Genomic DNA, 25604 nt, shown 5'->3' on the forward strand with positions numbered 1-25604 from the left:
AAGCGATAGCAAACCAACAATAAATACTGAGCTCAATACTTGACCTAAGATTTGTCAAGAATTAAGACTTGATTTAAGACATGCCATGTCAAAAAAGTGGCATGATCAGAGCTCTGATACAATACTGATCCAAGACTTGCGCTTTCACTGAATCAGTACTGATTAAGACTTGACGTTTAGTCCGGGTATGAGGTATACAAACCGTATATCTAATAAACAGGGCGTTCATAAAAGTATCGAAAAGATCGTGAAAAATTGTTTAAGAAAGTCAAAAGTTTCAATACATATTTTGTAATTTCATTAAAAGATGCAGCTTATTTAATGAGAGTCGACGAATTGCGAACATAGTGCACAAACTGATCGAAAAATTATAAGGTTGGATGCAAAGAAATCTTGCATGCTTAGCGAGAAATTTTGAAACAGATTTCCGCCATCAGGGGCGAACAGAGTATAAATTTATTTCAGTCGTCCTGGCCATATTGAAGGTAGTTGATCCACAAGTGCAAATTTTTCGTATATATGAAAGGAGTTGACATATACTGAAATCATTTTTAACTCAGCTGATTTCTTACAAAATTGGGTTTTACACCCCAGACAACTCGATCTGGGTAGCGAGAAGAATATTTTTGTAATAAACAGTGCACAACTCACTTCATTTTGTCTCGCATGATTTTGGCGAACTCTCCACATAGAGTGGACATACCACTCTTCGATCCAGCTAACACTATTTGGACCGCCTGTTTGGCCACCGCCTGCTCATCGATGCCAGAGTTAGACCCAGACCTAAGAATACAGAAAGAGTTGTGTCTTCTGCATATAATCAACACCAATTTATTTTTTGGTGCATTAAGCTGTAAATATTTACATTTTGGTGCAAGCTATAGATAGACACATACGTGCAGTCAAACTAAACAGTTCGTTGAGTTACATCCACTCATTAATAGATGAGGATATCAGCTGCACTCTCTCTGCGTGAAAAAAAAAGATTTTTTGCTATTGTGTGGAAAAAAAAATTTGTGCGCAATGTTTTTTTTACCAGTTTTGGTCGCCCAGTGCAAAGACCGACGTATTATTGCTCTATATAACCATGCATTGCTATATTAACTGTTACTGTTAGTCTCCTTAACGGGGTGGGCTAAACACAGCAGCTACTGCATGGATATAGAGCAATTATAGATGCTATTATTCTACCGCACGATGGAGGGGTTGGGGATAAAAAGCTAACTCAGACCACAATTTATGCAAAGCATTAGATTGAGGATCGCGTTGAGGTCGCAGAAGGAGTTTGAGTTGTTTGAGAGTGGATTGTAACCCGACGGTAAGAGTAAACTCTGAAAATAAGAATTATTCAAGGAAACTAAGAAAATGAAGTCAGAGCAATAACTTAATTGAATTAATAACTGAACATAAATAAATTTATTGTAGCCCTTACCTAAGAGCGCTTAGCCGCCTGAAATGGGACCGCTTTTATTAACACTTTTATAAAAAAAAAACTGTGAATGCTGACGCCAATTGACAAAAAATCAAAAGCATCAAATTGACTATATCCTGCATGGCAAATCGAGATTCGCAAGCTCTAAATGAATGAAATAGAACGTTTTTCAAATTTTGTGCAGTTGGTTAAACATAAAAACATTGCGTTATGGGCACAGATAGCTATAGCGGGTATTTTTTCTCTGAGGCTAGTGAACGTGTGTAATTTTTTAAACAAATACGTAAAGTTTTTTTTGGAAATATGACCTTCACAATAAGCAAATGAGAATGATAATCAAAAATTATTTTTCAGACTTAAAGGACTTGTTATTAAATCAGGAAAAGCACATCACTCAGATCTGACAGGTCATCAATAGGCTTCAAGGAAGCCTAGTCAAGTGCTGCCTTGAATCAGTTGAAAAATAATTGGCAAGCTTAACAAATTTCCAATTTTTGTCGGAAAATTTTCATAACATGAAAAAGTTGAAAGTACGCATAAAAGATTAGTGTAAAGAATTAACAAAATTATTAAAGAATCAGCAAATCTTTGAAAGTAAATCAGCATTACCTTGAATGTAATGTTGAACATACATAGAAAGAAATATCCCCAATTTGTTTAGCTTAGTTCTCGATTGAAAATGAATTCTAGGAATTTCCTTACTCTTAGACTAACAGAATTAGAACCACAGCCAGTTGCGTCATTAGATAAATAGATTAATCTACAAATTTTTCGCATGAGATGATCAGAAATAATTTTTCCATGAAAGAGTAATGGCTTCTGCGTCATATATTGCTGCATGTTTTAATTAACAGCTTTTTGACATTCCCTATTGCGAGAACTTAGCTCGTGTATAGTTTTAAAAAACAAGTGCAGACTGCAAACTTTATGGATCAAACAAAGGTTTGTTCGTAAGTTTACACATGCATGTATCTACAAAAACAACTTGTAAACTACAGAGATCAAAACATTTGCTGCAACAAAGTTCATATGCGACCTTTGGCGCAAAATGATTTAAGTTAAAATGCGATATTGAACAATTGAATTCCTTGTTTGGATATAAAATTTGGATATTTTCCATTTGTGCTCCCCCCCCCCCGCATCTTGTTGGGTGCATATTGTTTGCAACCCCCAGATTTACGTGCAAATTTTTACACAATGCTTTAGTTTGTAATGACATGTGCTTTATAATTGGAGTTAAGGGGTTGCATAACGTACTGTTGTGGGGCACAAAGGAAAAAGATCCAAAGATTTTTTTGGGCCTAAAATCAATTTAAATGACGCCGATTAAATTAATAAACGTTTTTTTTGTTTTTTTTTTGTTTCAGGTATTTGAGGATATTTTTAAGTAAATGGCACCCACATTATATCATATTATCTTCAAAGTTGTTTCACTCATACCTGTTTCTAAACGTTTTGCAACAACGCAAAATTTCTCACTATCTCTCAAATAATAGCACAATGATATTCCAGGTCTACGTCGTAAACGAGGTCGAAAAAAACGATCTTCCTAAAACTGAATGTTGAATTCATTGCAAAAATGATTTTGCAATTTTTTTGATACATTGTGTGGTCTTACTGGAGAATCATAGCCGGCAGATTGCCGGAAAAAATCCGCGACAGATGCTTGTGGCCTTCCAAAGAATTGGAACAACTAAAGAAATAAGATAAACAGATTGACCACCAGTCATTTAATAGACCATTAGACCTTCTGGGTTAGATTCGGACTGTCGTTTTTTGTGAAAGAAATACGCTCTATAAGGAAAAACTTAGAGAGTTTTTTCAAAATTATTATTCGAAATCAAAAACTCTTATACTCAAAGACTCTATTACTCAAAAAATAGGGCATATACGTTTGGTACTACTTAGATGCTCACTATTGATCTTTAACGCGGCTATTAAATACACTTTTAAATAGACTTTTACTTCGCGGCTATTAAATACACAAATCGCAGTTTTTATCTCGCTGAACCGAACATATCCAGGCTGAACATAATGGCAATTTCTTACGTTACAAAAACGGTATTTTAAGTTAAGAACGGTGAAAACCACGGTAATGAACTATTTTAATTTGTGAGTCTTTTCTGACCTGAGATTGGCTTGTGAGCTGACAGGAGTGTTTCCTCTGGAACCAATGGACTTGAACATCTTTCCCAGAGCTGCCAACCGGGATGAGCTTGACGTCAATTCCCTGCCAGTGCTACTGGATGTTGCTGCCTTAAAATACTTCGTATAAGTGAAAAGGAAAAAAACTGTTTCCTGGCAAATTCCACTAAAAGAATTAAAAGAAAAAAATGTACCTCAATGGAAGGATTGATAAGGACCGAATTTAGGCAACGTGTACAGGCGATAAATTTGAGGTTCAAGAACATGCATATAAAAGAGCTGAAATTTTTGATCAGATGACTAAAATTGTTATTTGTCTTTTTTTCACTGGTCGTAAGTACTTCAAAACATTCTCTGTGAAAAGTGCAAAAATATCTATGCCTTGGAATGCAAGTGAAAACTGCAGTCTGATTGTGAGTTTCTTTATACAGGTTTATACAGTGCAAAAATTGCCGTTATGGACAGATCTCCTTAAAAAGATCTTTACGAGCAAATTGCAATCTTAGATAAAAAACTGTTTTGAACAACCTATTTCTTTTTTACTGCTTTCTGAGCTTAAAATGATTTTCGTGTGAGATCTATTACTATAAACTGTTGTCTGTCTTATGACACTTTGCAAAACAATATAGCATCCCGTATGTGATTATACGAGCTTGAAAATGAAAATTATTAGGAATTTTTTGAAGTTGCTTTAATGCAGGATCCTAAAAAAACTAATACCTGAAACAATGTGCCAGTGTTAAAGCACGAAAAAATAAGTAGAGACACTCACTGCAGAAGTTATATAAAATACTTATGAAAATTATAGCCGACAGATTAATACAAAGCGTATTAGTACTTGAGAGAAACAAAAAACATTTCTTTATTCATCGGATGCAGGAGTTCAATTGGTGGGCTCTAAAACTTATTTTTGTTTATATTATATAAAATTCCCAACGTGCTTTGTTCTTTATTCTTAGATCAAACAACTTTCCTGATCATTTTTTGATCTTTTAAGTAGATAACATTTAAATTGGTTGTTTTGGTGATTTCTTTGCTCCAAATCTCAAAGGTTTCTCATACAAGACGTTCCTAGACAAATAGACATCATATATATGTGTTGCAATGATGTTTCAAACTAAGGACTCTAATAAAATGAGCAAAACAAGTAATAAGTAAGGACTCTAAAAACTAATTTGGATGGTTTTTTGCAACCTTCCGATTTCGAATAAATATTTTGTTGCTTTAAAACTAGTTTTTCAGATCAAATCTTCCTGAAATGATGTCTTTGGAAAAATTCAAGCCATGGTTTCCTAAAGCAAAAGAAAAAACTATGAGAAAACGTAGGGTCAATTTCCAAAAAAATATTTCTTTATATTCTTACGAAAAATTGCTTTTAGCTGGCTATGAAGCAGTTATGAAATATAAAGTGTCATAATGACTATGGACAGTACTGTTGCACTACACGTGCTAGAGGTCGAATTAAACACGAAAAAAAAACAAATGAAAACTTTTGAATGTTAGCATGAAGTTTTTACTATGCATGTTCATATAATGTCTCAATGAAAACAAAATGTAAAGACTCAGTCAAAAAATTTTAAATGTAAGACTGCTGAGGTTATGAAGGAAAAGTTTTTGTTTTCAATGAGGTTCTTCTTGTGAAAGAGATCATTTCTTATGCGACACTAAATTTATTTCTTGTTGAATCCAATGTCATTGAATATACTCTGAGCAAATTTTATGTAGTATAAACCATATAGTCTTACACAATGAGAAATTTGATCGGATGAGATTTTTCCTGACTAAAAAATTGCTTAACAACAGGAGTTTCGTAAGTGTTTTTGATGTTTTTTTGTTTATATTCAGATTTTTAAATAACCTTTTTGTCACGTGTTTCATTATTCCTACCTAAAAATTGAAAGTTTCCTTAAAATCCCCAACTTTTTCCTCACACATTTTAATTCATAGTTATTTAATGCGACGTTTTGTTTGAATTAAGCCCAGCCATTATCTTGGCAACATCCGAAAAATCGAGTACTCAAACTCTGTTTTGTCGGGCTTTTTCAAGACCCATGTTTTATGCTGAGAATTATAAGCGTGTGTGGAAACGTGTGACACTAGGCTAACTTAGTTCAAATTCTTCAAAATTCATCACTTATGCCCCCTTTTCACAAGGCGCTATTGTGAAAACAAAAGACTATCTTTCGTCACTTAATTCCACGCCTTGAGTCACTAGTTTCTACACTTTAAGTAACTCGTTTCTACGTCACTTATTCCCACGTTTACAGTATCAAATTACCAAAATAAAATATATATCAGTGGATATTTGTGACAAAATTTAAGCCCTTTCCACGATATAAGTAACTTATTTCCATGTTTTGCTTAGCTAAATGTTTGAAAATAATTTGAAAGCATAACCGAATCCTGAAAAGTTGGGACACGTTTTGGTCACTCGATTCCACCAAACGCCAAATTTATTGAAATTTTTCTTCTCGGAAATTGGCCTCGTAATGACCAAGCTTTCCGATATGATCGGAGTATTTTGGGCCGCACCTGGTGATCATATTGGGACCCAAATTAAACTGTCTAGAAAACGCATGGTAGTACAAAATTCTGGAGAAAAGTTTCATCAAGATCTGATAGGATGACATACTCTGGACTAGAAATAACTAACAAAGACATGAGCATGATTCAAGTTCTTACCTTTCTGCCCTTCCAAAAGCGGCCACTCATTTTTCAAAATTAACAACTATTTTATTCCCAGAAAAGATACATTTAGAGTTAAACGAACGGTACAGAACAATAATAGATTCAGATCAATGACAAAAATTTTCGAGAAGAAATTTCAAAATTGGTGTTGAAAGCGAATGATTTGTATCAATAACAATACAATAAAAGTAAACGTTGTACCATTGATTGTTGTTGTTAACGTAGAAGAAATATAGCATATAGTCAAGAGGGAGCAAAACACTGAAGATTAAAAAATCACATTGGTAAGCCAATCTAATTGTTTACATTGCTTACTCGTTGTTCCAAATCAGGTGTTGATCTTTTGTTTATCAAGTTTTTGTTTTCAATGAGGTTCTTTTTGTGAAAGAGATCATTTCTTATGCGACACTAAATTTATTTCTTGTAGAATCCAATGTCATTGAATATACTCTGAGCAAATTTTATGTAGTATAAACCATATAGTCTTACACAATGAGAAATTTGATCGGATGAGTTTTTTCCTGACTAAAAAATTGCTTAACAACAGGAGTTTCGTAAGTGTTTTTGATGTTTTTTTGTTTATATCCAGATTTTTAAATAACTTTTTTGTCACGTGTTTCATTATTCCTACCTAAAAATTGAAAGTTTCCTTAAAATCCCCAACTTTTTCCTCACACATTTTAATTCATAGTTATTTAATGCGACGTTTTGTTTGAATTAAGCCCAGCCATTATCTTGGCAACATCCGAAAAATCGAGTACTCAAACTCTGTTTTGTCGGGCTTTTTCAAGACCCATGTTTTATGCTGAGAATTATAAGCGTGTGTGGAAACGAGTGACACTAGGCTAACTTATTTCAAATTCTTCAAAATTCATCACTTATGCCCCCTTTTCACACAGCGCTATTGTGAAAACAAAAGACTATCTTTCGTCACTTAATTCCACGCCTTGAGTCACTAGTTTCTACATTTTAAGTAACTCGTTTCTACGTCACTTATTCCCACGTTTACAGTATCAAATTACCAAAATAAAATATATATCAGTGGATATTTGTGACAAAATTTAAGCCCTTTCCACGATATAAGTAACTTATTTCCATGTTTTGCTTAGCTAAATGTATGAAAATAATTTGAAAGCATAACCGAATCTTGAAAAGTTGGGACACGTTTTGGTCACTCGATTCCACCAAACGCCAAATTTATTGAAATTTTTCTTCTCGGAAATTGGCCACGTAATGACCAAGCTTTCCGATATGATCGGAGCATTTTGGGCCACACCTGGTGATCATATTGGGACCCAAATTAAACTGTCTAGAAAACGCATGGTAGTACAAAATTGTGGAGAAAAGTTTCATCAAGATCTGATAGGATGACATACTCTGGACTAGAAATAACTAACAAAGACATGAGCATGATTCAAATTCTTACCTTTCTGCCCTTCCGAAAGCGGCCACTCATTTTTCAAAATTAACAACTATTTTATTCCCAGAAAAGATACATTTAGAGTTAAACGAATGGTACAGAACAATAATAGATTCAGATCAATGACAAAAATTTTCGAGAAGAAATTTCAAAATTGGTGTTGAAAGCGAATGATTTGTATCAATAACAATACAATAAAAGTAAACGTTGTACCATTGATTGTTGTTGTTAACGTAGATGAAATATAGCATATAGTCAAAAGGGAGCAAAACACTGAAGATTAAAAAATCACATTGGTAAGCCAATCTAATTGTTTACATTGCTTACTCGTTGTTCCAAATCAGGTGTTGATCTTTTGTTTATCTCCAGTTTCCATGTCCCAGTCACGTCTTTCCCATTTTGATCACGTGATGTATTTATGCCTATTTTAGTTATGATATCACTTTGAAGATAACTCTATACATTAATTCTGCCATTACAAGTTGCACCAGATTGGCTGCTGAGCTGTTTGAATGGAGTACTGCTGGAGACATATATTGTCGATTGAGATGATTGATCAGTGATTAAAAGCAACCAAATATTCATCAAAAGAATCGACCCATAGTCTTAACATGCGGTTCCTTTCATTGAACTTTCATGTTAAAATGGAAGCCTTTCGTTCAAAGATTCTTTTTGCAGAAACCTAAAAAATATAGAAGCTTTAAGAAAATGTTCGGGAAAAGAAGTTTCGCAGAAGTACATCTCAATAATTAGTTTACTCAGAATACTCTAGCAGTATAAATACTTGTCACAAAAGAAATTAACGGTTCGTACCGTCAAAAACCGAATTGATACAGAAACTCTTGCATTTAATGGGAAGAGCGTAGCAGTTGGAGATTTCAAAACACTATTGCAAAATGACTTCTACAGAGTACCGTAACCTTGGTTAAAACACTCATGTGCTCATTTTAAAATACCGAAAGTCTTCAGAGCCATAAGTTAAAATGCCACAACTTTGTACATACATAGCCAGAAGTTTGACTTCCACGAACTTTGTGACCGTTTCGTGTTTAATCAACACCTGTTGCGATAATAGCAGTTAAATAAACTGCCAGTGTAATAAATTTGAATGCCCGATCGACACTGGAAAAACACGTCAGCATTAGACTACGACTTAATCATACTCTTTTATCGCCACTGTTACTAAGTAAACAGTGGCGATAAAAGAGTGGTGATAAACTCGTAGTCTAATGATGGAAACAGTTTGATGAACTTGTAGTCTAAAAAAAACATAGCAGGACAAGTCCTGAAATACAATTCAAAGAATTGAATGAAAAGCTCAGACCTACTCTAACTGACTAGTAGATCAATTGAACAATGCCAGCCAGAACACAAACAAAATCATCTCAAAAATTTGAGAAACTAAAAGAATCAAAACTAAAAAAAATATACTCATTGCTAAAACTCGAAGCCTTTAAACATAAGGTTAAATTTTTTCCCTTTAAAAATACCTATTTCAAAAATATGTTCAAGGTAAATTTTTCTTTTAGAAATCGGTCCAGTATTATATCTGCAAGAACTGAAAAATATTCATTGGCCCTTGAAGATCGATTGACTCGAAAATGACCAAAAAATTTAAGAAAAGAAATCAATTACAAATCATCAGAAAATTTTGCTGAAAATTGTGATATAAATATTTTGCGATTCATTTCTGTGTCTCGAGAGGTTACCCAGTAAGCCAATTCCAAGCTCTAAAAAACTCATTGGCTCATAGATTGATAGGCAATAATTTTCAGAAAAAAATTCGAATTTCAAAAAAAAAGAAATTCGTTCTATTAAAATGTTGAAAGCCATTCAATTGCCCCTATCAACTATTTAATAACATACTATCAAACACTGGATGAGGTTACCTGTCTACTGAGACAAGAAAAAAAATAAAAGACAAATGTTTTGAAGAAACTCGAAAAAATTGCATATTTTATCGAAAAACTTGCAAAAGTCTAAAGGTTAAATTGTTGAAAACAAATCCATTGAAACTAAAAAACATTCAGTAAATTTTGTCAGAACGTGGAATAGGTTTTTTTGCACCCGCGAATGGACGAATAACAAAAACTGACAAAAATTTTAGGAAACCTTAAAAAAATTGCAGTTTTTATCCAAAAAATGCTAAAATTCGAGACAATAAAATGTTAAAAACCCTCCCATTGTTACTAGAAACTATGAAGTGTCCTATTAACAAAACTTAAATGAGAATGCCTGGTCCTTGAAGCTGGAAAATCTGAAAAAAATGACAAAAAGTTTTCAAAAGCCTGAAAAGAATGCGAATTTTGTCAAAAAAAATTGCTAAAGTTTGTGATATTCAAAAGTTGAAACCTATTCCATGGCAACTAAAAACTTTTCAGTAACTTAATATCCAACCCCTAATGGGGTTTTTTGGCCCCTGGGACTCAAACAACTTGAATAATGACAAAAATGTCAAAAAATTTGAAAAAATTGCAAGGTTTGTCAAAAATTGCTCAAATTCATGATAGCAAAAAGTTGAAAACCATTTCATTACCACTAGAAACTATGCAGGAACTTATCATCAAAGCCTTTATCAAACTCTAGAAGAGATTTCTTGGCACCTAGGGCTCAAAACATGACAAAAACTTTCAAAAAACCTGAAAAAAATTGCAAAAATTAGTATCCTTTCGCGTGTTTGTGTTTGTAGTACTAAAACTTATAGCTCATAAATTGGTCATAACAAGCAATTTTGTGTTGCAAAAGACCTTAATCAACTTTTAAAATCTTCAACCTAAGACTAATCAAACAAAAAACTCAAAAAAAATCACAAAAAACATGAAAAAATGCACCATTTTGAGTCCAAAAACTCCTAAAAATGACCTTTCAACCTTAAGTTAAGGCCATCCGAGCAGCTGCACCACTATTAGCACTTGAAAGACAACTAAAGCCCACATTGGGCCTCTAATGAAACTTAATGCTTTTTGGGTATTACCTGTTTATCCCGTTTTGAACAATCAAAGTCATTGAAAAATGTGTGAACACATCAAAAAAAAAACACAGCGCACCAATACAGTTCAAATTCTTTGAATTGTAACAAACATGATTGCAACAGGTGTTGATTAAAAAAAATTACCACACGGTTGTTATCATCCTCGAATTTATTATAACACCTCGGCTTCGCCTCGGAGTTTGATAACTTCTCGGTGGCGATAACAACCGTGTGCTAATATTCATTAAAGCATGGCTACGTGACTCTGCAGAAGTCACCTCGAATTTCTGACTCAAAGTCATCGAACCAATTTGCGTTTAGAATTTTGAAAATTTTCTTGCTATGTATATAGGAAAGACTGGCATTTAACTTTTGAAACTGAAAACATTCGTCTTTTTAAAACTCGCAAATTCATATTTTGAAGGATTTATGTGCCCGCCGTGCCGCTATTATTTTGCACATTTATTTCGGCCTGTATCAATTGAACACTATTAGAAAAATGAACCTATCGAGTAGATGTTTGCTTACCAAGTCGCTTGTGTTTCAAATATCTTGAAGCCAAATAGTTGGAGAGAAATTTTTGTCTGAATTGGAAAGTTGAATAACACAATAAACAGCCAACATTTTTGAAACTTTAAGAAATATTCGCCCAACACTTTGGTAGACACTTAAGAAAGCGGGAGTGGTCTTATTACAGTTGTAACAAATTGAAGTGATTGGCGTAAGAGATATATGCAAATTTGAAAAATTTTAAAATTAAATGTTTTTTTTTTTAATTGTCGTTATCATTCTTAGTTATTTTTGACAAGTTACTGCTTGTGGCAATTACTTTTACAAAACCTTTTTAATACTTAAAAAACAATCGGTAATTGCAAAGATTTTTCAAAAGAAAAACAGTTGTCTTAATCAATTCCCTCTGCAATATTAGAAAAAAAAACTTTCGCATTTTTTCGCAATCACTGCTTGTTTTGATGGGCTATTTGTGGCGGGAAAACTGAATATCAAATCTCTGTTGGCAAAAAGATCAGAGAAAAATATTTGTTATAATTTTGATGAAATTTAGATTTTTCCCTTTTTTATTCTGGCAGAACAATTGAGAATTTCAAAATCTAATAAACCAATTTTGATAATTGTTTAAAAATTTGCAGAAAAGGTTCCAGGGGTATCAAGAATTGTTAACCATTTTATTTAGTTGGTATAGAAGATACACTGATAAAATAACAGTAATAAGTGTTCCCTGTTGAAATCTATAATCTTCATTTGTTGATCATGCTGAGGAAATAATCCTCTGCTGCAGATTGTGTTCTCCTTCAGTTATAGTTGACAATTGTTTTGTTCAGAAAATATTCTAAAGTTTTTTATTCCTTTGCGCAATGTTTTGATTTGATCTCAAAAAGAATCAAATGAGAGGCAATTTAAACGCCTATTTAGTTCCAATTAGCCAATTAAGATCAATATTAACCTGAGTGAGTTCAATAGTTCGCAGCTTGACTTGTTATTTACTTGCGCAATAAAAATGACCGAAGTGGTACAAATAAAGGCAAAAAATTCGCCAAGACAAGTAATTTAGTTGCGAGGAGTTCTATTGTCGAAGAAACGAAGCAATTGCGAAACGAATACTATCCACAATCAAATATGTGTGCATTGGCTTATCTACGGTCGCAAACAAAAAATTGCTTGCCAGACTTGGCATATATATTTGGAATATGGAGAACGGCACAAATGAGGGATCTTTCATTACCACGACTGGAATTGAAAGGGCCAGTCTTGGCACTGAGGCTGAAAGAACAGAAGACCAAGCAACACTATATACAGATACAAATTTGCAATTTTGTGGTCTGAATCAACTAGCGTACTGCAGTGGGTACACATCTCCAATCGTGTAAACAAGTTTTTTTGACCAATCGGAAAGTCAATATATATTTGAAACAACTGATGTTTCACGGTGGAAACTTTTGAGTGGTATCAACATCCTAGCAGAGAATGGCACCAGAGGAATCATCAATGAATAACTCAGTAGAATTGGGTAGCTCACTGGGCAGCCATGATTGAAGCGACCAGAAATTGAATGGCATGAGCAAATTAAAATGGTATTTGCTTCAGATGTAGAGCAAAATAACTGCATCAGTCTTCATGAAACAGGCTGAAGAAAGGAAAGCTGTCATTCCTCAGGAACGGTTCAGTGAATGACAACACTTGCAGTAAGCACTGAAGAACAAAAGAAGCTAAGCAATCTGTGAGATATAACAACAAAAAAAGTTATCCGAAACAGTCTGGAGATGAAAAGAACTAAAAACGATGATGATCGCTCCCAATCAACCTGTGCTCAGGACAAATCACCCGTCAAGTTGGGCCTGTCCATTAGAGAACCTTCTAATGCCAGACCGACAGCAGCTCCCTCCGAACCAATACTTGAAGTAAATAGGCATAGTCACTTCTTAGGACAATGAAAGTCTTGCTACCGTTCATAAATCGTTTCACTAAGCGTTTCATGAAGCTGGGTTAAATTAACGCTACCAAAGACCGGTACATTCCCCAAGAGCTTGTTTATTCTGCAACCATCCAGTGATAAATCCTACCAAGCCCGACAAAATAAGATGTTTTTGCAATGCTCTATCACAAAAAAGAAGTAAATCTCAACGAAAAGCTGCTCGTTGATCTAATGAGAAATTTAATTAAGTACATGGGTTGATTCGAACAGTTTTCAGTTTTTTGAAAACCAGCAGCTATTACAGCTAACATTGAATCAATTGTCCTGCAAATGCAACTTCCCGACAAGCTTGCCGAACCTGTTTGAATATATGATTTTTAGCGTCAAGTCTTTGACGCTAAGAGCTCTGCCACTTCGTCAAATTATCTTGACACATGAATTTGGCTCGACAACAATGAGTTGTATGCAATCGCAGCGAACGCACACAAAACAACTTTTACCTCGACGATTTCATCAAATTGGTAGAAACACCAGAGGAAGCCATTGACCTCTTCAATCGGTTGCTACCTTTTCTCTCTCAGTAGGTATTCGAACTAGAGAAGTGGATAAACAGCAACGGCTCGGTTATCAAAGAAATCGCAGAATATTTGAAATTGACCGGCAACACGAAGCATGTGCTCCCCAGTGCTTGGATTGCAATGAAATGTTACTGGTGTTGGTCTTCAGGTGTGAGGAATCATCAATGAATAACTCAGTAGAATTGAGTAGCTCACTGGGCAGCCATGATTGAAGCGACCATAAATTGAATGGCATGAGCAAATTAAAATGGTATTTGCTTCAGATGTAGAGCAAAATAACTGCATCAGTCTTCATGAAACAGGCTGAAGAAAGGAAAGCTGTCCTTCCTCAGGAACGGTTCAGTGAATGACAACACTTGCAGTAAGCACTGAAGAACGAAAAAAGCTAAGCAATCTGTGAGATACTACAACAAAATAAGTTATCCGAAACAGTCTGGAGATGAAAAGACCTAAAAACGATGATGATAGCTCCCAATCAACCTGTGCTCAGGACAAATCACCCGTCAAGTTGGGCCAGTCCATTAGACAACCTTCTAATGCCAGACCGACAGCAGCTCCCTCCGAACCAATACTTGAAGTAAATAGGCATAGTCACTTCTTAGGACAATGAAAGTCTTGCTACCGTTCATAAATCCTTTCACCAAGCGTTTCATCAAGCTGGGTTAAATTAACGCTACCAAAGACCGGTACATTCCCCAAGAGCTTGTTTATTCTGCAATAATCGTTATTCAGCTAACAGTAACCTAACAAAATTGATGTTGAACAACTTTGAAATAAGCCTACTGGAGTGGCCGGAACGGTCTAGGGCCGGAGTCATCTACTTTGTACATTTACAGTGGATCGACGACCAACACCATCCTCAGAGAGACTGAGTTATCTTATGACTCTACTGACAAACACGGCAAAGCGAAAAAATAGTGGAATGGACTATTACGGAAACTTCTAGGCTGCTGGCTCGAGCATTCTGGAGTAGAACTTTGGATGGTTTTTATGTGATATACGATGCACAGCTCTTAATTCTCCATAGGGCAGATCAAAGAAGCCTCGCATCTCATCAAGTTTGATCTAGTTCTCAGTTCTTGTTTCTGACTTTTTAGACGTGCTCAAAGGGTAACGATAAATTGGAGATTTGAAACAAGCGTGAGGCGTTCAAATGCCGAGGAAACAAAAAATGCAAACCAATCACTGTCAACTAGAAAATGGCAATCAAATTTAGAACCTCACTTTATCCAGGAACACAAGTGTGATAAATCGGTACGCAGCAGTAAAGAAGCAACGTAACGGATGTCTAAGCAAAGGACAATCATCGATCCAAGCCTATGAGCCAGAGCCACACCTATGAGAGCTAGAGCCAAACATACCGAACAACTACAACTCAGCTTTGGGTCCACTTTTTCATTGGAGCAAAGATTCCAAGGGATCATAATATAAAAGATTTTATCAGCAATCAATAGATACAGATGTACAAAAGGAATCAAACGAGTCCCAAGTAAAATCACCTTTGGGAAAGAATAATATTTGCCTCACCATCCAGTGATAAATCCTACCAAGCCCGACAAAATAAGATGTTTTTGCAATGCTCTATCACAAAAAAGAAGTAAATCTCAACGAAAAGCTGCTCGTTGATCTAATGAGAAATTTAATTAAGTACATGGGTTGATTCGAACAGTTTTCAGTTTTCTGAAAGCCAGCAGCTATTACAGCTAACATTGAATCAATTGTCCTGCAAGTGCAACTTCCCGACGAGCTTGCCGAACCTGTTTGAATATATGATTTTTAGCGTCAAGTCTTTGACGCTAAGAGCTCTGCCACTTCGTCAAATTATCTTGACACATGAATTTGGCTCGACAACAATGAGTTGTATGCAATCGCAGTGAACGCACACAAAATAACTTTTACCTCGACGATTTCATCAAATTGGTAGAAACACCAGAGGAAGCCATTGACCTCTTCAATCGGTTGCTACCTTTTCTCTCTCAGTAGGTATTCGAACTAGAGAAGTGGATAAACAGCAACGGCTCGGTTATCAAAGAAATCGCAGAATATTTGAAATTGACCGGCAAAACGAAGCATGTGCTCCCCAGTGCTTGGATTGCGATGAAATGTTACTGGTGTTGGTCTTCAGGTGTGCAGAACTTCCAACAAAGAAATTGAAATTCCCATGACTGTGCGGATGATTATATCACTGGTATCTACTGTCTTATGCCTGATTGGATTGTTTGCTCCAATCAACATTCACGTAAGACGACAACTGATTATCTTCTGAAACACAAATGAACAACACTGGAGAGTTAAAGTGCAGCCAAATGAGGCAGCAGAAAATTTGAGGTGAAAAAACAGGCTTCCAATTTAACTTAAACAATCATCGATAGAAGGTAATTCATTACACTAAAGAACAAAATTGAAATTCAAGTGTTTGCTGAGCATCAGAAGACAAGTTGTGCGCAATGGCTTATCCAAGGTCACGAACAAAAAAATTCTTGCCCGATTTGGCATTTTTTATTTGAAACTGCAGAATAGCACTAATAACATCTCTTTTAATACCAAAAGTGTATTTGCAAGCGACAGTCAAGGCATTAAGGCTGAAAGAATATACAGTCAATGAACACAAAATGCAGATACATAGTTGCAGTCTTTAGTCAGAATCAATTTAGAGTATTGCAGTGGATACGCAACTACCGTTGTAAAAGACAAGTGCTTTTGGGCAATCGGGAAGCTGAGATATCGCAAACAACTGATGTTTCACAGTGTTAGATTTGATCGGTGTTAAGAACGCGGCGGTCATGTAAAAATCCCGATGAGAGGAACATGTTCTTTGCTTCAGAGGAATACAACATACCTGTATCAGTTGTCATGAAACAGGCTGAAGTAAAGAAAACTGTTAATCTTTGGGACAGGTTCAAAATCTTTAGGCAAGCTGATCAATATGGTTGCATATGTACAAAGAGTTCTGAGCAAACACAGAATTCCAACACTTGCGGTAAGTATAGAAGAACGAGAAAAAACAAACGCAACCATCTTTAGGCTACTACAACAAGATCAGCTGAGGAGATGAAATCTCTCAAAATCCAAAAGTAAAATCCAAAAAGAAGCAAAATATTATATTTGCCACCCCCCTCTTGATGAAGAAAGACTCACTTGTTTCAAAGTCAGAATAGAAAAGGGTCCGTTGGACTTTTTTGTAAAGTTCCTGGTATTGCTCAATTGGAAACATCATGCCGTAGAATTATTTTTGATACACGTGCACATGTAGAATCAACACTACGGCACTGAGCACGCAAGAAGCAATTTTAAGCACACGGTGCGGATCCTGGAAATACAAAAGTTTTTACGATATATCAAGAACGGGTGTGTTATCTGTAGAAAGGGCAGAACACACACAACAACACCTGTAGTGGCAGGTTCACCCAGTGAGCGATTGGCTGAATCAACAAATTTACGAAGTGTTGCAGTGGACTAATTTGGCTCTTTCATTAGGAAGATTGAGCAAAGGAAAAAATTCGACAGTGTTTTCTGCTCACTCGTCTAACTGTGAGAACGGTGCATAAAGGAGGAGGTAACCAAGTTTGAAAGGGATGGTGGTCATCATGCGGTTCATTGCACAAAGAGACAAAGCAAACACAATTGTTTTGCTTTACGAATTGTTTTGAGAATCAACCTGTTATTGATGCAGAATATTCGACAAAATTTGAGTTTCTCTAAGGCTTCCCATGACACCAAATTTACACTGAAAAAGTGACATCATGGAAAGTTGTTTATATGTTGTTGATAACCTTATCTACAACCAACCACAGATGAATTAATGGCATTTAAAATCAAGTGGCTATCGCATTTCCTTGAATTGTATTTTACCTGTTATCTTGTCTTGTTTCTGTAAATTAGAAAATGGAGCTGGATAAAGGAGATTTGCAAATTTGATTTATATCGAGTTATTAACCAAAACATTGAGTGATGTTTGAGCAAACATTCATTTTTTGAAAATACAGTTTTTAAATTGCTGAACAGCAAAACTGAACGCTTAGGCGGCACAATTCTAAGGTACGGGGCTCATAAGTAGGAGAAACATTGTGCGAAGTACATAGTCAGTTGCTCACTAGATTTAACAGATCCCAGGGTTTTTAAACAGTTGCGTTTTTGAGCAACTGTTTGCACTGAAAAGCACAGTTTTCGAATATTGGTTAATTTGCTAACTACGACTATCAATAATAACTCTCCAAAAATTTTACACATTGGACATAGGAAATAGTTGACCCAACACAGTAGCTAGACAATTATCTAGAGCTGGACAACAAAACAACAGTTGGGAATATGATACAAAACAAAAACAAAAATTCATTATTTGTACTGCGAATTAATTTTGTATTCTGAGCAAAGAATGTTGCTGAAAAGAAAAGCTGAACGATTAGTTAATTGTACTAATTGAGAATTGAGTAAGGTAGCGGTACTCTATAGTAGCCGATGGCAGACTTTACAAAAGCTAACTGTAAAATGTTATAACTTGACAGTTTTGAAACCGCTGAATTAAACTGCGCGGTGTAAAGTTTTTTTTGTTTTTTCTAGGAGAGCAGCCGTTATAGTTAATCACAATTTATGATCATAATTTTAACGCCTCACTTTGTTCAGACTTCCAGGCTGAGGTGTCACCTCTTAAAAATGCTGTAAAGTGTAAAGCTGTAAATATTGGCGGTGAATGCTGTTAATTTTTGTAAGATTTGCAGTATTAGCGATGAATGCGCTAAAGAAATTAACCACCGAAATTAGCAATTTTTACAAATATTCAGCAATCCATACAAAACGTCGTGGTCTACAGTTAATTAAAATCATCTAAAGGGTACCGAATTTCGATTTCAAGTGGACCCCAGGTTCTAATCAGAGCCAAATGCCTCTAGACAAATCTCTTAGTAAAACGCATGGCAGAACTGTCGACTATTTTGCGCTCGAACTGTTTATGGTCAGAACCAGTTGCTCTCGAACTGATGATGATTATGGTACCCAGTTGCACTTGAAGCCGTTTGAGATCAGACTCCAGTGCGCTCAAAATTGTCTGATTAGAGAATGATTTTAATTTTGCAAAAAACCCCTGAATTTTGCAAAAAATAAAATCATTTCATAAAAATTTATATTCAAATTAATATTTGCAACTAAGGAAGCGCCAATTCTGAAAATACTGCTTAAAAACAAAACCAGCTGTTTCGAAAAAGTTTTTTTGTATACCGTAAGTGTATATTTCTGACTCATTTGATGAACTTATGCAGACTTCCATGAAAATGTCCTGAACTACAGTTAATTAAAATCCTCTAAAGTGGACTGGCCTTTGCTATCGGCTGGATCCCTTGGTTCTGATGAGAGCCACTGGACTTTGGATGAGTCTCTAATCAGAACGCTAATTTCTTATGGCCTCACTAACATCACTCAGTTGAAATTACAGAAAAATGGGAAAAGTAATGCACTCGAAGTGGACTCTGAACAGACTCACTTGCGTTTAAAATATTTCTGTACAGAACCACTTGCGTTCGAACTGTCTATGATCTGACCAAGTTGCGCTCGAACCGTTCTTTATCAGAACCAGTTGCGCTTGAAACCTTTGATGTTCCGACCAATTTGCGATCGAAACCGGTTCTGATCAGAATCAAGCGCGCCCCAGTCCGCATCAGGCCAGACACAAGTGAGCTCGTGCGCTCAAAATTACGCTGCAATTTCAAGCGCAAAAATGTTAGGTGTGTGCTCGACATACTCTGATTATGACAATTTAGAGCGCTCATTTCTGCTTGGGAACGCTAAAAGGAGCGCTAAATTATATACGATTAACGCATCAAACCGTTGAAAATTTGCTATGAACGCATTAATTTTTAATCTGACCTCCCAGGTTGAGGTCCAGACAAAAAAAAACTTATGATCAGACCGTCCCAGATAAAAGCAACCTCTGACCAGACCGACCCAGACTGAAGTGTCTTCTGATAAGACTATCGTGCGCTCGAAGCTCCGTGAGCGCTTAAAGTTTGCTCGATAACCTACTCTGATCAGACTATTGTGCACTCGAAAGTCATTCTCTGATCAGTCTAGTGTGCGCTCGAGTCCAGCTCTGATCAACAAAAGTGCGCTCGAAGTTTCCTCTGTTTAGACTAAAGTGCGTTCAAATTAGTCGGATCAGAGAATGATTTTGAACATGAACAAATCTCTCAATTTCGCTGTAATATATTTATTTCATGAAAATCAATGTCATCACTCTTCTTTTAAACTAACGAAAAACCAATTCTAAAAGTATTGCTAAAAAGTTAACACCAAAAACGTGCCAAAAAATTTATTGAGTATGCCTTTAATTTATGTTTTTAACTGAATAAATGAACTTAGACAGCTTTGCATGAAAACGTCTTGATTGTACTTTGATTTAAAATGTTTTCTTGAGGGGACCGGCAGTTGCTATCAGCTGGATCCCTTGGTTCTGATCAACCCCATCATATTTTCCGATGGAGTTCTGATCAGAATGCTGCTTAATTGTTGACTCTTACCAGAAAAAAACAAAAAAACATGAAAAAAATTCGCTCGGCTTCGCCTCTGTTGCGACTAGTATGCGCTTCAAACTACCTCTGATCAGACCGTCCCAGACCGAAGTGACCTGTGACTAGGCAAGTTCCAGACAATTGTCCAGACAAAAATGCGCTTGAAGCCTTTTCCAGACCATATAATTCGAGCGCACCGAGAACATGTGTGCGCTCGAAGATGGTCTGGTCAGAGCTCAATTCTGTCTCGCTACCTCGACCTGGGCTGAATTCGATGCATTTACCTTTAATCATTTGCTGTGTCATACCACTGACACCTTGTCTTCATTCCGAGTACAGAGGCAGTTTTAACGATAAAGAGTTAAGATGAAATAATTAATTTAAATTCATTACTCTAAATTGACGATCGAAATTAGTGAGTTATGTTTAAACGAACTGAACTCTAATTTTTAATACATCTGGCTGAAAGCTTTAATTCAAATATGCGATTACTCAGAGGTAACCAAAACATCAACTCTTTTTCTTAAAACCATCTCTGATTTGAGGCTTGAATCCGTTTCTCGCGGCGAAGGCAACAAGCCGACATTTATGAGTTGCCCGGACCGAAATGCAAGACTACAGAATTGCACTAATTTAGACGTTTTTTGCGGCCATTTCTGACGTCTTTTTCGGCTATTTTTGACGTTTTTTTTTGGACCTATTTTCGACGTTTTTTCGGCCATTTTTGACGACTTTTTCGGCTATTTTTGACGTTTTCTTTGGATCTATTTTGGACGTTTTTTCTGCCATTTCTGACGTCTTTTTCGGCTATTTTTGATGTTTTTGGGACCTATTTTTGGAGGTTTTTTGGCCATTTTTGACGTTTTTTTCGGCTATTTTTGACGTGCTTTAGACGTGCGAAGTCTTGGCCAAGACTTGCATTTAGACGTATCAAGTCTTGGCCAAGACTTGCATTTAGACGTGCACGTCTTGGCCAAGACTTGCATTTAGACTTGCACGTCTAGGCCAAGACTTGCGTCTAGAATTGCACGTCTAGGCCAAGACTTGCTTTTATACTGACAAGTGTAAAAAGTGACATGATCATAGCTCTGAATCATTACTGATAAAAGACTTGCAATTTGACGTGACCAGTACTGATCTTGACTTGCAGTTCAGTCGGGTGAATACAATTTTTTCCCAGGAACGTCAGGCAGACCATTCTGATTGTTTTACTACCTACATACTATTGTAGGTCTGGGATATCAATTTGGTTCATTTTAAACAACTCTTTCAATGACCCGATCAAATTTCTATTTATTCAAAAATATAATAAGTGAAGAAGTGAAGAAATTGGTCTGATCAGTGGCATTTTTGGTCTAGGGATAGTCCGATCAGAGATCATCTGAAGCGCACAATCGTCTGGACAATGGTCTGATTTGGGTCTGATCAGAGGTCATTTCCGGCTGGCAAGGTCTGATTAGAGACAGTTTTGAGCGCACTTCGAGCGCACACGAAGTTTTGAGCGCACATTAGTCTGATCAGAGGTTACTTTGGTCTGGGATGGTCTGATCAGAGGTTACTTTTGTCTGGGATGGTCTGATCAGAGGTTACTTTCGTCTGGATCGGTCTGATCGGAGGTCACTTTCAGATAGCACCTCAACCTGGGTGGGATCCTATTAAACGGCGAGGAATGTTGGTTGGAAAATGTCTACTGATATCTATTGAGGTGTCATCTGATACCGTCTTATTATCGACAGGACGTGTCTCATTAGACTGGTTTTGATCCATAAAGTTTCAGGCCATTTCGTTGCCTCCAAATCTGGTAAAAGCTTCCGAAGATATTGTTCTTGACCAACTTCAAAACCGACCTCATTTTGGAGATTGTTTTATACCAACAATTTGTTTTCATGTGCAGAAAAAGCACTGCAGATGCCATTGAAACTAGGATAGAGGTAATGAGGTCAAACAACAACAGTATCAGAAACGAAACGGAATGCAACTTTCTCCATCTAAAGCAAAACCGTTTTGGGGTGCAACACATGAGAAAGGGCAGTTGGCTCAACGGTGCTTTTCAACAGTCAATTGTTGTCATTGTAGAAGCCATCTTCAGTTTAACTTTTAGAGAAAACCAAAATCTGTCACCATGGAAAACTAGTTTAATGTCAGGGTTAATTTATTATGGACAAGGCAAGATCTGATCCATAACTTGCATTCCAGCGTAGTCGACAATAAGTTTACCCAATGACGATGGCATTTGAATTGAATTGATTTGAGTTGTTTGATTACAGTACCAAATCACAAATGAAACTATACAAGCACATGGATGGATTTCAATAATATAGCCCAAGAAGCAAGAGCTGTTAACTCAGAATATATTTGCACCAAGATGATTAAAAAGTGATTTCTTTGTTTCTAATTACAAATTTTCTTGTAGTTTCTTCAAATAGTTTTTATGATACTAAACTTATTTTGAAATAAAGAATTATAATTTGATGTTGAACCATGCCCGGTTGGAGGCTGCAAAATTTCTTGCAAAAGATGGTTAATTTGTAAGAATTTATAAATTCTTGAAAAAATAATTAGCTTGTATGAAGTTGCAGGTTGATTGGTTAACTTGTAAGTTTCTTGCGAGTTCGTTCCGGTCGAGTTCAACTCTTATTAGTTAATTAAGATTCAAATTCAGTCATTTACCGTAGGAAACACGTGGAAGTTAGTTGCTCAGTTTGGATAACAAAACAATGCGACCTATATTGACAAAACGGTTATATTTTAACTTTATCAGCTTAAGAGGTTCTTTTGCAGTTTAATTAAGAAATAGGACATCTCCAATAGCTTTTTCACTATTTTTTCTTCAAATTTGTTCGTAAAAGTTTACACCCTTTTTGACATTGATCAAAATTTCAAACATTTATCCGCATTTTTCTCAACACAATTCGGCTAGCCTTCATTTTCATACCTTCTGTTTATAACTTCAATTCATACTTTTCCAGATTCTATAATTTTTGTTTTAAACAACTGCTATATTCATATCTGTCAACGTTATATTGTTTTTTGCTACAATATAGACAGAATTTGCAATCTTTTACCACATTATATTCCATGAAATTATGTGAGATTACAATAAATGTTTTAAGTCGAATTTGTAACTTGTAAGTCAAATGCTTAACTTTCAAGTGCCTTGGGTGTCGATTGGTTAACTTGTAAGAATTTGTAAGACAAAAAGTTAAATTCTAAGAACTTGTAAGCCGAACGGTTAATTTGCAAGAATTTGTGAGTTTTTGGAAGAAAAACTTGCAAAGTGATGCATCGCACTATGCCAGCTTGCAAGAAACTTGCATGTTCGTACAGGTTAACCATTTGCAGACAACCCTGGTAGGGCGCCTCTTTTCCCCCAAAATTTAGCTATAAATGCTACAGCAGAAGCGAGTTATATTTATGTCCTAGCTGTTATTCCTTTATCGGAGATTAGGTAAAATGAGATACACTGTTTCCATTACATGAGCCTCAAAAGAAATGACCACTTATCAAAATTACACTTTAATGGAATTGGACTTTTTGCGTTGTTAGCACACAATTCATTTCCGATGCACATTCTCTACAAGAGAGGCAACATTAACATCCTTTTGAACACTGAGCATGCACACTTTCTATAATCTTATCAGGCAATGTCACGTCAGAAAGCATCTGAACGTTGCTTGTTTTAGCAATCCGTCAAATGCGATACTTTTCTCTTTATTTTGTGTTCATAAAATTTTTTTGAAATCAAATAATTGTAAATTATTGAAGAGTTTGTTCGTAATCGTTCATTGATATTTTTATTATCAGTTCCGTTCGAATAAGATTGAATCCAACCTTTAGAATTTTCAGCTCCCCACTCTTTGGGAGAGACATCAAAACTCATTAGTGTTGATTTTCCCCGTTCATTGGATGACGTATTTTTCTAGGAATCAAAGTCATCTTTACAAGTCATCAAATATACAAGTCATCAATTAGATGCCATAATCAAAACATGAAGCTCGGCCAGCTTTTTAGGTTTTGTAATGATAGCAGAAAGCAGTTTTTGCCGATGCCAACATCAAATTTTATGCTCGTAAATATTTTAAAAAATTTTATGCTAGTAAATATCTATAAAAAATCATTCTTTTAGTCTTGAAGTATTGGAAAGTTTTGTGTTTCGTTTCAAACGAACGAGACCTATCATCAAAAAATTCTAATGAAAAGTTTTTAATGCAATTGACCAATTATTAACATACAGTTCATTTTCCTTAGGACCCAAAATAGATACCTGGGGCAAACCAGTGTCATCTTTTTTCTCCTCAAACTTTTCCCATTTTTTCAAAAAAACTGGAGTTGATTTCTTACATTACATTCTAGTAGCATAAAACTGCATACAGAATTTTTGAAAAGCGTCAACAAATAAAACAATATTTTGTGTTCTATAGTAACGAATCAGCACACCTGAAACAATTTTAACATTTAGTAGCTGGTTTATATAGTTTTCACACACAATTTTAATCACATCTGCGTGAATCTTGTTTAAAATTGTTGACTCTTTGTCTTCCAATATCCGCAAAAAACATTGTCTGTTTGCGCACTCGGCTTCGAAATTGCCCCAAAATTTAGAGGCAAATTGAGATCCCCAATAGCATTGAAGTACCCCAAAATCTTTTCAGAAATTTCGTCAAATACGGGTTTGACAGTTCATCCGTTTTCCTCCAACTTTTTGTATTGCAACCTAACGCTTAAGATAGCAGTTGTCTAAACTCAAATTTTTTGTTTTTGTCAAGAAACCTTGTTCCATTTTTTTTCGACGATTATACAATTCTGTAGCTGCAGATGTTTAGAACCTTTTACTTTTTTGTTGACGTTTGCATTTATGACAGCTGTGCACTAGATATTGGTTTTAAGGTGAGATCTTTTTGCATAAGTTTCGGAAGTTTCTATTTTTAACAACTTGGCAAACAGTACAAGAACAAAGCAGTTTTACAAACTTTTCAGTATGAGTGCGGAAAACGAAAATGAAGTTTCGTTGACAACTTCAAAACTTCAATCCATTTTTTATTTTCTAGAACAGATCAAAGTTACTGCGCAAAAAATTGTGCTCAAGAACACAAGTTGTACTGTACGTAGTTTTTTTGGTACGATTTACTTCTGACATTTGGTATTATTTCATCTCGAGACTCATAAAATTCAAATTTTTGTAATCAACTGAAATCAAAAGATTTTTTAGAAATATTTGAAGCAGCGTACACCCTGTAATTGTTGCCCCGCTGTTTTACCGTAACTTCTATATGGGCAAACTGTTAATTTTAGTAGCTAGTACCACGTCTGATCAGGTTATGCAAACGAATATTATTGTAAAATAGCGCACTCGTTTATTGACAACGCTTATTTAGGAAAAGAATAACTGTTCACGGGAAAACGAAACAAATCAAAAATCTGAGTTAAAACTGCTCATAC

The 25604-nt window shown here is 35.6% G+C and overlaps 1 protein-coding gene and 1 long non-coding RNA gene across 2 annotated transcripts in view; both read right to left on the bottom strand.

Annotated features, from left to right (window-relative positions):
* Window positions 1-25604, bottom strand: part of LOC142339427 (uncharacterized) — a 63667-nt gene that overhangs the window by 37118 nt on the left and 945 nt on the right. The window contains exons 2-3 of the mRNA XM_075389453.1: window positions 3561-3688; window positions 652-783 (exon numbers count right to left, since the gene is read on the bottom strand). Of these exons, the coding sequence (XP_075245568.1) occupies window positions 652-783; window positions 3561-3619 (191 nt within the window). The 5' untranslated portion in view covers window positions 3620-3688. The remainder of the gene's footprint in view (window positions 1-651; window positions 784-3560; window positions 3689-25604) is intronic.
* LOC142340052 (uncharacterized) lies at window positions 7960-8560 on the bottom strand. The gene is made up of 2 exons (XR_012759046.1): window positions 8499-8560; window positions 7960-8367 (listed from the first exon to the last, which is right to left on the bottom strand). It is a non-coding gene; the product is annotated as an uncharacterized LOC142340052 (long non-coding RNA).

This window comes from Convolutriloba macropyga, chromosome 5 (assembly GCF_964194025.1).
Source record: "Convolutriloba macropyga chromosome 5, txConMacr16.3, whole genome shotgun sequence".
NCBI lineage: Eukaryota > Metazoa > Xenacoelomorpha > Acoela > Convolutidae > Convolutriloba > Convolutriloba macropyga.